Source organism: Micromys minutus (assembly GCF_963924665.1).
Source record: "Micromys minutus genome assembly, chromosome: 1".
Classification (NCBI taxonomy): Eukaryota; Metazoa; Chordata; class Mammalia; order Rodentia; family Muridae; genus Micromys; species Micromys minutus.
This window is the reverse complement of record NC_137969.1, coordinates 183,034,034-183,049,425: the sequence shown is the minus strand read 5'-3', so window position 1 is coordinate 183,049,425 and position 15,392 is coordinate 183,034,034. Positions and strand designations below refer to the sequence as shown.

The window sequence follows — 15,392 nt, the reverse complement described above, 5'->3', positions numbered from 1 at the left end:
AAAGCCTGTATGTTTGGATTGCTATGTACCCACTGAGATTGGCAAAGGGTCCTTTTCCCTGTGTGTCTTCTGCATGCCCATGTTTCTACTCCTATCCCCAATAAACACCCCCCACTGATGTGTTTTGCATTGTTTGACAATTCTCCATTGCTTCTTATTGCAATGAAAACCTTTCCTATCTTTTCATTCTATACCTGGTAGGAAAGAAATGCAGTCAAGAGGTGTAGAGTGCATCACTTGGATCACAGGGGACCAGCCAGTACTCTAGTAAAAGATCCTTACTTCTTCAGTTATACTAACATCAGTGAAAGGATATCCATAAAGCATAAACATGATGTCTAGTGAAGTAGACACATGCAGAAATATACTTTTAATATAAGGATTATTTAATTTTAACACTCTGAGATTCCAACTATCTTTTATGACACAGAGATAAAGAAAATTAATAAATGGTTGTGCCTAGAAAAGCACTGCCCTCTAAACCAAAGGAAGAGCTACCCCCATGTGAGACAGGTGAAGGGAAGCCCATACAAAGTAGACAGCCATCCTCTATTAGGTTTTCTAAGAAAATGGACACAAAGTTGCACTTACAAAAGTTTTGCTTTCTCATATATAACATAGTAATACACGTAGAATATATTATCATTCATTTTATGGAAAATAGTTAAAGGAAAATTACTACACTGTACACATTTTACTTTTGCATTCTATATGAGAAGATGGCTTTTAAATTTTTAAATTGTTGAAATGTTTTTTTTTTCAGTTAAATTAATTCAAATAATTAGTTGGATTGGAATTAAGTTTTTTTTGTATTCTAAGATTTTTTGATGTCTATTTCTAGATTCTCTAAAACTATTTTAAAACTTTTTATTATTGTTGTGCACGAATTTTCAAATCAGTTATCACATTGGGTACTGACATATTTAACTATATAATTTACTTTTTCCTACTAGATTTCCATTACAAACCACAAGTCTTTGAACTTATGATTAGCTTCCATACCCTGAGGGTTTTGAATGTTTTTCCAGAAGGCTTTCAATTTATTTTATGCCTGCCTCTCCCACTGAATTAAGTTCAAATTTTTCTAATATGAAGCATATTTTCAAGTGCCTTGGTTCACATTTCACAATTTTTCAAAATATTATCACTCTTAATTAAGAGTATTCACAAAAAACATACTTCAAGTTTTCATATTTGGTAATATTTTGGGCTTTTTCAACATCATAGATTAAACAGTTTCACAGATTTCCCAGACAAAAGCATCTATATTGAACTAAGTGATATTAGGAGGTTTCTTAAAGACTCAAAATCTCTTTACACTAGTTTGTATTAACCAAAGTGTGAGATAAGTCACCAATATGCTCATTCTATGAGAAGAACTAGTGTTTTGCAATAAAATACAAATAGTTTCCCATATTGTTATCTTGAATCTTATTTGATTTGGGAATACCCTCTTGTATTTATAGTAAGAAAGTACTCTCAGGAACTATTTTCAAAGACATTGATTCTTTTCATAATACATATAATATTTTTAGCTTTTGTATTTACTTCAAATTGTTCCAAAGAATTAACACTCATACATATGTGTGTATATGTCTGTCTTACGTATATACAGACATATGAAATGTGAATAGCTGTAAGTGTAGCAGTAGGCCACATTCCTACTCCTTCCATCATCTTTGCTTACAAATGATGTACGGTCCACTGTACTGCTCCACTTGGCGATTATTCACCCTGCTCAAGTTTTGTCTTTCATTTTTTACTGTCTTTTAATAGATGTTATAGATTCTTTCTTTGATTTCCTTTTTCCTTTCTACTTTCCTTTCTTTATTCCTTCCATCATTATTTTCTACCATCCTTCCTTTTATCCTTCCTGTATCCCTCCTTCTCTCCCTCCCTCCCTCCCTCCCTCCCTCTCTCCCTCCCTCTCTCCCTCCCTTCTTTCCTTCCTTCCTTCTTTTCTTACTGGCCTGTCAACCTAAACAGCTTCTGAAACATTCAGTATTGAAACTTGCAACTACTTTGCCAGTATTTCAATTCTAGCATCTTTCTGCATTTGGCTTCAGAATTTCGGCATGTCTCATTGCTCCTCAGAACCCACACACTCTCTTTACCCAGGATGCTTAAGGCTCACCCATGTCTACAGAAGTACAGGCCAAACCTTTCCAACAGTTTTTATTTCTTTCTTTGTCTAATAACAAGACATTTCTTTGGGAGATGAAGTTATGAATCCCTAATGCAAACTCAGTGAACCAGCACAAAGGGAAGACTTTGTATGAGATGAGAAATCTTGGGAAACTATGGGAACACTGAAGTACAGTATGGTCAGTGCTTAGCTGATTGCATTTTCATTTGTAATGTGGAGGCACTTCCAAGTAATTGAATCATGCTGACTATGATGGCAGATGTTCCCTAGAATTTTACGCTGCTTCACAACTCCCCAGAATGACCTTTGATGATTGCAATGTGAAGTTTGATATTATAAATAATTGCCTGCAGTTTAACAATAGATGGAAACCCATTAAATAGCAATGCTAAAACTATCATTTTTTAAAGTTAATGCAATTATAATCATGAGGAAAATTTATCTGCCATAATTTTATTTATAATGGCTTCATTTTGTTTTGGCTGAAATTTCAAATTCAATCAATATTAGCAAACTTTACATCCTGCAAGATGTATTATTTTATTTGTTTATTAATTTTGTAAATATTTACCAAGTGTTTCTTGTATACACAACACAATTCATCATCACTGACAAAATGCATCATTTGTAACTCACCATGGGCCATGCGGTGGAACCAATAGTAGCCAAAGTCAACTCCTAAGAAAGTTAGATACCACGTCCATTGAGAATCCCAAGGTAATTCAAAAAGTCTGTAGTTCTCCCAGATGTAAATATAGCTGGTCACTTCAAGGCTCCTGAAGAACAGACTGGAAAATAAATTCCAGAGTGATGATTATAGCATATTTTCTATCCATGATTATGCTAAAACAGCCTAGGTAATATACAGTATGAATATTCAGATATAAAAATGGCACATGTCACCATTGACTGTGCTTTACACTGAGCTGTCTGCTCTCCCTATCCACAGCATCAACTGTTCCCCTAGTATATTCTTTTGTTTAACAAGCATCTGGGTACCAGTTATTTGTACTCTAAACTTCATGGAATTTAAGAGATTTTTGTGTCTCTCAAAACAATTTTATGGAACATATCATACATAATAAATCTTATTAAACTGCTCCTTAATTCCTGTTATTGTCATTTTGAGTCATAAGAACACAGCAATGATGACTTACAATTGAAGAAAAAAAAGTTGAAAACTATACATGGAATGTTTCCTATGAAGCCTGAGAACAACTTACTGTCGTTAAATAGGATTATTCATAAAATGTGCATTAATCAAAAGTGACTCCTTCTGCTCTTTCCTCCACTCCCTCCTTTCTTAATCCTCTTACAGACTTGATACATGGACTGTAATGTTACACTCTAGATGCCCATCTACCTAGGCATGCACATATAAGAAGCAAAAGGTAGGACTTTTAGAATAATAGAAAATAGTTTTCTATCATAATGAGACATATAACCCTACTTAAAATAAACAAGTTTTTAAACAAATCGAAACAGAGCTAGACAGATGGTTCAGTTAAGAACACTTACTGGTCTTACAGGGGACTTAAACTCAGTTTACAGCATTCACATTAAGTGACTTACAACTCCGTGTAATATTCCAGCTTCTGGCCACCTGACACTCTTTTCTGGCCTCAGCAGGCACCATGAATATGTTTAAGTTACATGCATATAGAAACTTATATACATAACTAAAAACTGAAATAAAAAGATTTTTTAAATCTAGAAACTTAACTGCCCATTTTACCATGAATTTTAAAATTATTATTTAAAAACTTTGAAAATCATAAATATTTGTTTTTTATAGTATACTTTATTTAAAATTATGTGTGATAATGATTTCATTAAAATTATTTAATATTTTTATAAGTCTGATTATGTTTACACATTAGTCTATATTTGACGTTGAGTTGTGAAGCATTTATCAATCCAAATCATTCTCACATATCTACTGATGCATATGTGGTTCCTCATTGGGCCAGGGATTCCTACAGTATTTCATATGTGGTTCCTCATTGGGCAAGGGATTCCTACAGTATTTCATATGTGGTTTCTCATTGGGCAAGGGATTTCTACAGTATTTCAGAAACATGAAGAATTGGAATTGCAGGACCTGCCTTCTAGATATCTATCAATGGTAATTTTCAAAAGAGGGTTGATGACAAATTTTATTTGAAAGGTGGCTATCTTGGACAGTGACTGACATGTTTAAACCATGGTATCTCAATAATACCACTAGTGAAATTTACACAGGATGATTCTTTTTGTAAGAGGCTGTTTCTGAACAAACCTTAAATTATGATATAAAATTTTAAATAAAATCAGTCTCTAATTTTCATTAAAAGGGTATCTATCGTATAAGATTTCCTTTTGGATTAAAGATGTGAACAAAGTCAGTTTTGTTATGGCCCAAGTTACTCATTCCTCTAACAGGGAGATTTTAGCCATGAAGTTGTTGCCATATTGGTCCAGATGACTTCTTGTCAGGAAAGATGTCCTGTGTCCAATAAACAATATAAAAACACCCTTCTTCTCTTTTAATTCAACATTGCCACTCCCCATATCAGCTGAGATAACCAAACATATCTCCAGACACTGTCAAATTGTTCCCCTGGTGATCAAATATGTCCCAGGTTGTTAATCGCTGCTTAAAGCAATTAGAAACAGAACCTTAAATGCAAGCAAAGTCAACAAAAGCTTGCCATGCTCTGAAGATTGTTAGGTAAGACTTGGTACATAATATCAATTTAGACTTCTCTACATACTTATCAGTCACTTGACAAATTCATGCTGGGATTTCTTTCAGTCTCAGGGATAGCACAGGGCCCCAGGCATACTGTTAAACATAAACCATAATCATCTGATCTTCTTAAGGCCTTTCCAGTCTTTCTTGCCAGGGACAAGTGAAACAAGATTAAGATGCCAAGACCTCGGTCAAAGGGGGCCTGATTAAAACTTTGCTTTATGGAACTGGAAGAGCCTGCCTGCTAAAATCAAGTGCTGCTTATTTCCTGTCCAGGTGTCAGGTACTGAAAAACATCTAACTTATCACTCTGTCAAAAGAGTTTATTAAGGTTGACAGGAATGGAGCTAAAACATGCCTGATACATAGTTGCAGATCTATCCAGTTTTCTCACTTTATCAAGAGAATAACATTTTTTCAAGACAGACAGTATGGTAAAGCTATAGGAGTTGTATTCAGTGTTTGCTGATTTCTATCCACAAGGTGAACATGATCCTGTTCCACTAGACATGTAAAATAAATGCCACTCAATGCCCACAACTGAAGTAATTTGCCGAGGTGATGCAGCTTGAAAATGACTATCAACTTCTGGCAAGCTTTTGATTGCATAAAATATCACCCATGTTTGCAAAACTGATCCCAACGCACCCAGAATCATAAACCAAAGCTACTTCCTCTTTTTGTTTCCAGTTCCTCCACCCTTTTCCTCAATACCCAGTGTATGCCTCTGCATTCTGGAATTTTAACTTGAGTTTTCTAAACCCTATTCAGCAAGAACAGACATACAAATCTGTATACACACTTACAGATATATATGTAAGGGCCTCGCTTATTCACATGGAGATGGAATGGTACGAAACACAAGTTCTTACTTATATATTTGTCCTTTTCACATGGAATACAGATATGAGATAAAGGCAATGTATACCAAGAGACATTAGGACCTGCTTCATAGTGTGACATATCTCAACAAAGGCTTTCATTTATGACTCATTTTTTTCCATTAACTCTACTCAAACAGTGGCTTTCTAAGGTTAGGAGTACATGATAAAATATGGTCCAGGATGAAAAGGGTAAAGCTACTTGCACAGGTTGTCCTTCAGCCTCTACAGTTATACTGTGGCACATGCATGTGTGCGTGCATGCTCACACACACACACACACACACACAAATGTAAATCTATTAATATATTTGTACATAAAATGTATTTGAGTGACAGACATATTTTTCTGAGAAATTAACTATGTGTTTCTTTCCAATCCTTTGCCTACTGGTCTCAGAACTTGAGCTGTCTGTCTGAAGAGCTCCTAGCACTTTGGGTACATCTTGATTGACCTTTTAATATCTCAGCAATAAAAAGATAAATGATGCAACATCAACTTTTATAAACAGACTCGAACTTCTTGCTATTTCTTGCTATAAAATTGCCTTACATTTATAAAATAATTACCTCACTTCTTTAATACAACCATTATACCATAAATGTATTTGTTAAATTCTTTAAAAAAAACTTTTTACTGAATTGACAAGTACGTAAATCCTGCCTGAGAACCAATCAAAGCCTACTCAGAAAAGTGGAATGTCATAGAAGAGACAGATTTTCTTTATTCTACAGCCCCACCCTAAGGACTTGAAAATATTTCAACAAAGTTTAATTTCCTCCTTTTAATTTTTTAAAACTGAATTTTTTTGGTCAGGAATGGAAAATTCCACTGAAGGCATAGTCAGTAAAATTCTGCATACGTATGCTTCAACATTATGAAACCAGTGCCACAGCAAAAGTTGGCCATGACCCATAAGTGTGAAGAGTATAGAGTCCTCAACTTTAAAATATACCTACTTAAATTATCTCTTAAACCCAGTGCAATTTGATTTATAATCTGCTCTTTCAACAGAATAAATGAAGCCCTGAAAAACAAACATACTGTAGGTATGAATATCAGGAATAAAGCTTCTCTGGGGAGGATGCAGTTTATAGAACAGCAACTCTGGGAGGAAGTAACAAATTGAGATCCTGGGTTTCTGATGAAGGATTGGAAATTCAATTCTGCTTAAGCCAGGAGAGGGAGGGGTGCCCCCCATTAACATGTAAGTTGGTAGTGCAATATTTTGCAAATTATGCTTTTAAAAATTGATTTGATACACATTTCATTGAATAAAGTTTAAAATTTGTACCTATATATGCAAATAATTGGTAGAAAAACAATTTATCTATAAGATACTTCTTGTTAATTATGATCAGTAGAAAAAACCCTTTTATGACTCCAGTTCTGGATGCTGGTTAGACATCTGCCTACTCTCTTTCAAAAGTGCAAATAAATCTAGGAAGGCCCAGAATCTGGTGTGAGGCAGATGGACTTTTATTATGGATGAAGGCCTGCCAACAGGGTTGTAAAGAAGATAGAGTGCTGTCTATATTTTCTACTACATAAAGATGTTAAAGGTCCAGCACATATCTTTCCTGTGGATATGGTAAGGAAGGTTTAACTTTTACTGAGACTTCAAATTGTTTGAGATCATGATACTGTGTTGGTTAAATTAAAAAAATATTTTTTTCTTTAGTCTTCAGACAATATTTTTATTGCAAAAATGAGGAATGGGAAAATGTGTTCGCTATCTTCTCTTATTTTGTGGGATGCTATTTAGAATTATCATCTGAGGCACAGTTCTGCAGGAGTTGATTAACTAGTAGCACAGTTTTTTAAGCAGTTACATACTTTAAGGATGGTGCAAGCCCGTGTTGCTAATATTCAATAAACTGCATTTCTTAGAGAGACAAGGACCCACACTATGTTAATCTAACCCTCAGCTGCTTAAGGGTTTCCCAAGGATTAATTTGAATGCTACATCTTCAAATGAAATATTCCTGGAAGTTCATGTCAAGTTACCTTTCAGTGTTTTATTTTCTTATTTTTAATTTTTTTAATAAAGAAAATGAGTTCATTGAATCTAGAGAATATTTTTTCTTTTTTCCTTTATACTTTCATGTAAAAAAGTTTATATTTAAGTGTATATTTCAGGTGTTGTCTTTGCTGGGATGTTTCAGAAAAACTACATTGAAAACTGAAAAACTTTAAAAAAAAATGCCATTGTGTTATAGCTCAGAACTCATTTTAATACCCAGAAGGAATAAAAAAATCAGAAACTTAGACATAGTACTACCTGGAGACCCAGTTATTCCACTTCTGGGCATATACCCCAGAGAAGCTCCAACATACAACACGGACAGATGCACCACAATGTTCATAGCAGTCCTATTTATAATAACTAGAAGCTAGAAAGAACCTAGATGTCCTTCAGTAAATGAATGGACACAAAAATTGTGGTATATTTACACAATGGAATACTACTCAGCTCTCAGAAACAATGACTTTATGAAATTCTTTTTTTAATGAAATTCTTAAGAAAATAGATGCATCTAGAGAATATCATCCTGAGTGAGGTAATCCAGTCACAAAAGAACAGATATCATATGCAGTCACTGATAATTAGATACTAACCCCAGAAAGCTCTAAACACCTCAGAAACAACTCACAGACTATATGAAGTTCAAGAAAAACAAAGGCCAAAAAAATAAAAATAGAAAGAAAGAAAATGAAAACCCATTATGCTTAATCTATACACACAAAGAAAACTTTGAATATTTCCAGGTTGCATTTTGTTTTACATGTACTTTATGCTCATTGTAATTAGTAAGATTTTAATGCATTTTATCAATCTTTTAAAATATCAAGTACTGACAAAATGTATTCATATACTTTTATGCAAAAATGCTTAAAATCTGTACATTTATCTTTGTTTCTTAAAATAAATTTGTTCAATTAAAAAATTCTTTTGGTATTCTAAATAAAATACAGCTGCAGAAAACACTGTATAAATTAGTTACTAACTTTGTTCCTTCTTTCAAAGAGAACTAGATTTAGATGTTTTAGAAGAGTTTTGAAAGGAACTTTACCTTGTATTCCTGAAAGACTGGTTAGTGTTGATGCTTTGACTGTCTGCTTCTTTTTAAATATATCTCTGTCTCTCTGTCTCTCTCCATCTCTCTCTGTCTCTGATTCTGTCTCTCTGTCACTCTCTCTCTCTCTCTCTCTCTCTCTCTCTCTCTCTCTATTTATATATATATATATATATATATATATATATATATATATATATATATATATATATATATATATATATATATATATATATGCTTACCTCCTTCTCTGCTCCTCCCCCACAGGAAACCCTTCTCACTTCTCCCTTCCATTTCCATGTTGTCCCATATCAAGTGTGCATGAGTGTATGTGTGTACATGTGTTTCTCTCCTTTGTGACGTCTGATTTTGTAAACAGCCACACTTGGAATGTTGATTTTTGTTCTACCTTAGTTTATAACCTCTCATATTTCCAGGAGTTAAATGCTGAAAGGAGATGTTCTGGCTTTACTGATAACCAAATAAAGTTTAAAAGTTTAAAAAAGATAGCAAAAAGATGAAGGATCAGTTCAGTGGGATGTCTCTTAAAATTTTTGAAAACAAAACAATAAGTATGAAAATGCTCCATTCCAAGTCACTAAGGTTCATGACCCTTAATTCAACCTGCACATACCGTACTGCCTAGTTATTAAATGATTTTCACAGCTGAAATATCAATTGATTTTCAAGAACTCTTATTACATTGAATACTCAAAATGAGCTACAGAAACAAACTGTATTATCCTAAATAAATAAGTTGATATCTAAATCTTTGTACCTAAGAATGTATAAGGGGAGCTCATGCCATTTTTGGCTCAGGAGTCCACATGATAGAGGAATTGATTGATAATTTTAATTGTTATTTTAGACAATCTGATTACTTTCACTGATTCTGACTGCAGTATGCAGACACATCTGCGGTTACTCAGCTCATTATTTTATTATTTTACAACTATAAGCCTAGTGACCCAATTTACTCAAAGTAACATGTTGACATATATTTTAAGGTTTATTTTCTACCCAAACATACTATGATTTATCCCAGGCTAATTTACCTTTACTCAGATATATTTCATATTAAATGTCATTTTTTTTAATCTGCCTTGATTCACCACTGTTCCAAGAAACATTCCAAAGTGATGATTTTTGCTCAGAAGTGAAGCTCCACAAACAGTAAAATTAAGCAGGGTTGGGAGGCTGTAATAGGCATCTCTTTTCCTACACGAAGCTAAGCTTCCTTGGGGACTTTTCTTTTGGCTCTGCTTTTTTGGTTGCTCCCTATACATTGAAGGTTCCTTCTGTTTGCCTGGTGGGCCTTTCTCCTGTACCACTCCATTCACTTTATAACACAGGCCATTTACTGATTGTTTGACTTATATTTGTCCAGTTTTATTATGAACAGGACACTAAAAAGTTTTTAAGGCATTATTTTTTAACAGATATCATTCCTGGAGAATGAGCTACAAAACTCTGAAATGGGCAGAACTCTCGATTTCAGGACCCATACAAGTTAGTACTGACACAAAGAGAAGAACCTTCAGCCCTACCTAAGCTTGTTACGTGTCTGGAGTGAGCACAGAGTCAGGGTATGGAAGGAAGTTGCCTTGATAAGGTTTAAGAACGTTTCTGAAGTTATGCCTATGCATAGACCTACACAGGAACTGGAGGCAGACATATTGGGAGCTTTCCAGATCCAACAGAGAGAGTCTCAGAAATGTGTCATGCCACGACAAAGATGACAAAAGGTTGGACAGGAGAAAGGACAGAGAAACTAAACCATGTCCACACAGAATTTTACTTTTAAGTCGAAAGATATACAGAAAAAGGGAGTGGCTTATTCCTGGTCCCTGTAATAGAGATAGTTAGATACCAATGGTAATTGTTCATATTTTATACATTGAGAAATATCTGAGTATTGAGGAGCTATCTGTGGAAATTTGGCTGAAACAGAACAGAGTTTTCAGCAGGGACCTGAACAAAAACTCAGATCAAGGTCTAATGTGAGGCAGGTGAAACAGTGACTTTGGCTAAAGAAAATATAAGAAGATAGGAGGGAAACTCAGAAATTGATTAGTAATGTTGAGCATTCTCTATTAAAACTTAAAAGCAAAAAGTCAGTGCTGGAAAAAGTAGGACAATTTTAAATAATAATAGGTCTTGAACTTTTAGGAGTTTATAGGGAAAAATGTTAAATATCCACGTGATGATGCCTCTGCTTTAAACCAGGGGAAATGTGGATTCTTTCGTCTTCTGAGCTATAGTACGTCACTAACCTTGGAAGCCGAGACACAACACCAGCTGACATAGATGTAAGAATATCATCCAAACGACCTGACGCTTTTCCTCTGAGAATCCAGCTGATGACTAGTTCCAACAGAAACAAGAAGATGAAAAATGGAGTTGCCTAGGAAGGAGATTACATGAAAGAGATGATACTCTGCTTCATATAAAGCCCTCCAAATTTTCTGGTTATTCTTTTAATTTCTGGGCAGGGTACACTTTTCCAGGCTACCTATATTTATGCTAGTGGGTTATTTCCAAGTCAATGAATAAGAAAATGTATGTATTTTAGACATACAATAAAGATATGTTCAAAACATACTATGCAATTTATAAATTAAATGGAGGCATAAGTACAATTTTAATATTATGCCAAGAAAGCAAGTAAAATTAGTAAGATGCTACAAGTTCAATAAAATATCTTTTGACCCAGAACAAATTAGAATCACTCTAAGAAAACTCCTTAAACATACTTACAATTAGGATTTTTACAAACTTGGTAGTCTAAAACTATTTCTGAATATGACATGAAAGGGAGACTTTCACATCTTCTGAGACTCTTAGCAAATGAGTCCATTTCCCAAGCTTGTGTGAGCACCAAAGTTTCATTCATCCAGTCAGCTTTGATTTGTGATTTTATAATAATGAGTGTTCAACTCTCAATCACTGAATACTGGGTTAGGTTTGATGTTATAATCTAAATAATAATTTTGAAGACAGGATTAGTACATTTTTCTTCAACAAACAGAATGGCAATATCAAATCTCAAAGGCATTATGGGCTTCATTCATGTGGACCCTGATAATGAGGTGGAAGTTTTCTAACTGAGTTCCCAAGAACATGCTGGTGATGTCATAGTTTCCGTATTTCTGGTCTGAACTAGTAAGTGTTGTAAGAACAGCTTTGACAGGGCGGGGAACATTATTGCTCAGGCTCTAATTCTGAATATTTCCACTTCCAATCATGGCCAAGTAACAGAGGTGAAACATGCCTCAAAGGCTTAAAATGATAGAGAAAAAAAAGTGGTTCTGCTGCAAACTTCGGGAGTTAGAGTTTTACTGAGCCAAGCTGCATATCCTTATTGTGCAGAACTACTCTACCAAATTAGAAAGGAAATACCTTCCTTGAGGTGGTAGAAAAGTTAAACATTTTCAAACAAATTTGTTACAAAGTTTACTGATGTGGTATAGCTGTTCAACATTGCTTTCTAAAAGCTAAATTTGCAATGGCAACATGTTCAAAACCTTTAATATTTTTTCATATTCTGGAGTGATATATAGGGAATTTACAAGCAAAAATGTAGATATTGTACAGAAGTTAAATTCATTTGAAAATTGTACTTAGGCTTTATGACCGTAAGAAATTAAATGTTTATGAGGCTGTAATAATTTAAAGTAGAAAACTGAACAAATCTTAAGGATATGTTGAGTTTATACAGTAATAAAAAAGCAAAAGAGCCTCTTCCAAGATAGTCTCACCTTTTTAACGTAATCAGGCACCTCTTCAACAGTTTGGAAGGCAGTTTCACTGGGCTTCATCATGTAAAACATCGTTCGCATACCCTGGGTAACTGAAACATTGTCTTGGACTCCTGGGCTCCACATTTCTGTTCCTGTCTGAATCCCAGCTAGAGATATTTGTGGTTCTGTGGTAGAAGTACAACACTGAACAAAAAAAAAAAAAGAGAGAGGAACTGTGTAGCACAGAGCAGGCCTTGTCAGAGAACAGCTGAGCACAAAGACCCACAGAGACCTCAGCCAAGAGCAGAGCTTGTGTACAAAAGCACAGAACACTAGCAGCAAAAGTAGGTTCAGGGTTCAATGGGTGACTCCCCCAGGAAGCAGAAAGTTGGGGGCGGGGAGACAAAGAAGAACCCATGAAACAAGCAAGCAATGCACTTTGCCTATTGCTTAAGTAACTTGTCACCAAGTAAAAAAAGACATAAAGAAAAACAAATAAAGCATATGTTGGAAAATGAAAGAGGTTAAAGAGCAATCAGACCAGTTTTACAACAGGTGAAAGTTCACTCTGATAAAGTGGTGAAAGTCCAAAAGTCGCATTACATGAGTGCTATTAAATTTTCTCTAAAATCCACAATGCCTTTGAATTTGTTGTTTCTTCACAGAATTGTGTGTTTGAGGTAATGGACAGTCTGTGTAATAATTTATGGCCTCTCTGCAGTAGAGCCTGGCTTCTTACCTGTTAAGTATTTCTCCTCTCAGCAACTGAACTCTCGATGTTTTGCAAACCTATTTAGAGCCACTGGGTTTATTGCATAATTTAGCTGTTAAGTGGAAACTTCTTGTCCTTAAAGGGACCCTCCCCACTTAGAAACTGTTTAGTGGTTGTCACGAGACCTCACCTATGGCACACAAAATAAGCTAAAGTCACTGTACTCTTTTGGAGAACTAGAAGGCGTTTACTTGATTTCAGAAGCAGGGGATGTGTAGTCCTTGACTAAATACCCTGCCATTGGTCATAGTGAGTTTTAGTAGATATGGTTACTATGGAATAGTATGGTTATATTGAAAGGAGTGTTGAGGGAAAGATGACATCATTTTTTTATCGCTGAGATGGAGTGCCTGACACAAGCAATTTAAGGAAAGACTATGGTTGACTTTGGTTCATAGTTTCAAGCACCATATTTGGAGGGACAGCCATAGTAGAGTAAATATGAAATGGATGGTCATATTGTGTCTACAGTCAGGAAACAGACAATCCAGAATTTTGGCACTAAGATGGCTTCCTCTTGTTTTACTTCTTAATTCAATCTGAGATCCATATCATGGGATAGTACCATCCACACTCACTTTGAGTTTTCACCAGCAAAATCTGAGGGCCTCTCTGCAGGGGTCAGGAAAGCAAATAAACTATTAAGTGATGAGAATAAGAATCCAGTCCAGGTTAACTTTGTCAGACTTTGAGAAGTTTGATGTTGGGAAACTTATTGTCAATATTTAAATACAATATAATTTGTCAGAAAGTGTTCTGGTGCAACACAATCCCCAGTGCACAAGGATAGAATAATCACATCAAAACTTAACTCAAAGTATGTATTATTTATTCCAAGATGGTAGGAAGTGGAGATAGGCTACCTATACTAGATTAAGGGCCTAAGGAAGGATCTCACCTAGATTCTTACTCATCATTACAAGGAATGTAGAGACCATTTGGATTATTAGCCATCTCTGATGCCAGTTGTGGGGGTTAGTGGGAATTTCTGTCTATATAGATAATGTGAACATTGCTTAGACTATAAGGTATCTCTTTTCCTGGTTGTGGAAGCTTAGGGAAGCCCATCGCCATATGGGTTATTGCCCACCTTTATCCTTGATTGTGGGAGCTTGATATGGCTGACCTAACATATTACAGACCACCAGACTATTATTATCTCCAATTCTCATTGTTTTTTCTGAAAAAAAAGACATTCCTAGATTCTTAAAATTCCTGGTTTCCCTGGAGATTTGTGTGTGCAAGGACCTCTGTGCTCCCAGTATAAGCTTTTCTGGGAATAACCTTACTAGACATACATAGAGGTATTCATTCAAGTTGACAGTAGCTTAACTACCATAACTTTAGAAAGATACAACACCAGAGATGTATACTAGAAGTAATAGCATATAACACAAAGGGAATGAGGAGATATAAGACATTTGTGCTTGTATAAAGTAATTCTATAAAATGTGTGTGCCTATGTGTATGTACATGCATTGTATATTTACTAAGCTAGACAAGTTTTCTTTCATGAGTAGAGTATTGTTTCTAATGTCACCTGGTGATTCTCACTAAGAAATTCACAAATATAGTGAGGACATGTTCAAATCTTTGCTGGTATATTGGTCACACTGAACCATTTCCATTTCAAAGTAAACCTTAAAGCAGAATTGCTTGACATACAGACAATTCTCATTACAGATATGTGTGTGTGTGTGTGTGTGTGTGTGTGTGTAACCATTTAACAAAAGTGATTATATACAGCAGAGTGTTGGTTCTGACCTTTATATGACTATGAAATTATAAATGTGATGCATGACAGGATAAAAGGACATGTAACCTAAAGAAGATGGATAAAGTATAAAATGGCAACTGCCCTCGGTCTCTTACTGTAGATGTTCAACATTGTCATCACAGCAATAACTGCCCCTCACACTGGGTATTTTGTCTTCTCATGTCTTCTTTGCCTAAAAATGAGAATCTTTACATTCTATATTTATTTAGACATAACACTATCGTTTGGTTTTTAGAGTAGAAGTTATTAGATTCTTCTTGGAGTCAG

The 15,392-nt window shown here is 34.9% G+C and overlaps 1 protein-coding gene across 1 annotated transcript in view; it reads right to left on the bottom strand.

Moving 5' to 3' along the window:
* AGMO (alkylglycerol monooxygenase) overlaps positions 1-13,329 on the bottom strand; it is a 314,763-nt gene extending 301,434 nt beyond the window's left edge. The window contains exons 1-4 of the mRNA XM_080929205.1: positions 13,316-13,329; positions 12,595-12,780; positions 11,110-11,240; positions 2,783-2,934 (exon numbers count right to left, since the gene is read on the bottom strand). Of these exons, the coding sequence (XP_080785331.1) occupies positions 2,783-2,934; positions 11,110-11,240; positions 12,595-12,720 (409 nt within the window). The 5' untranslated portion in view covers positions 12,721-12,780; positions 13,316-13,329. The remainder of the gene's footprint in view (positions 1-2,782; positions 2,935-11,109; positions 11,241-12,594; positions 12,781-13,315) is intronic.
* Between the last annotated feature and the right edge of the window lie 2,063 nt (positions 13,330-15,392).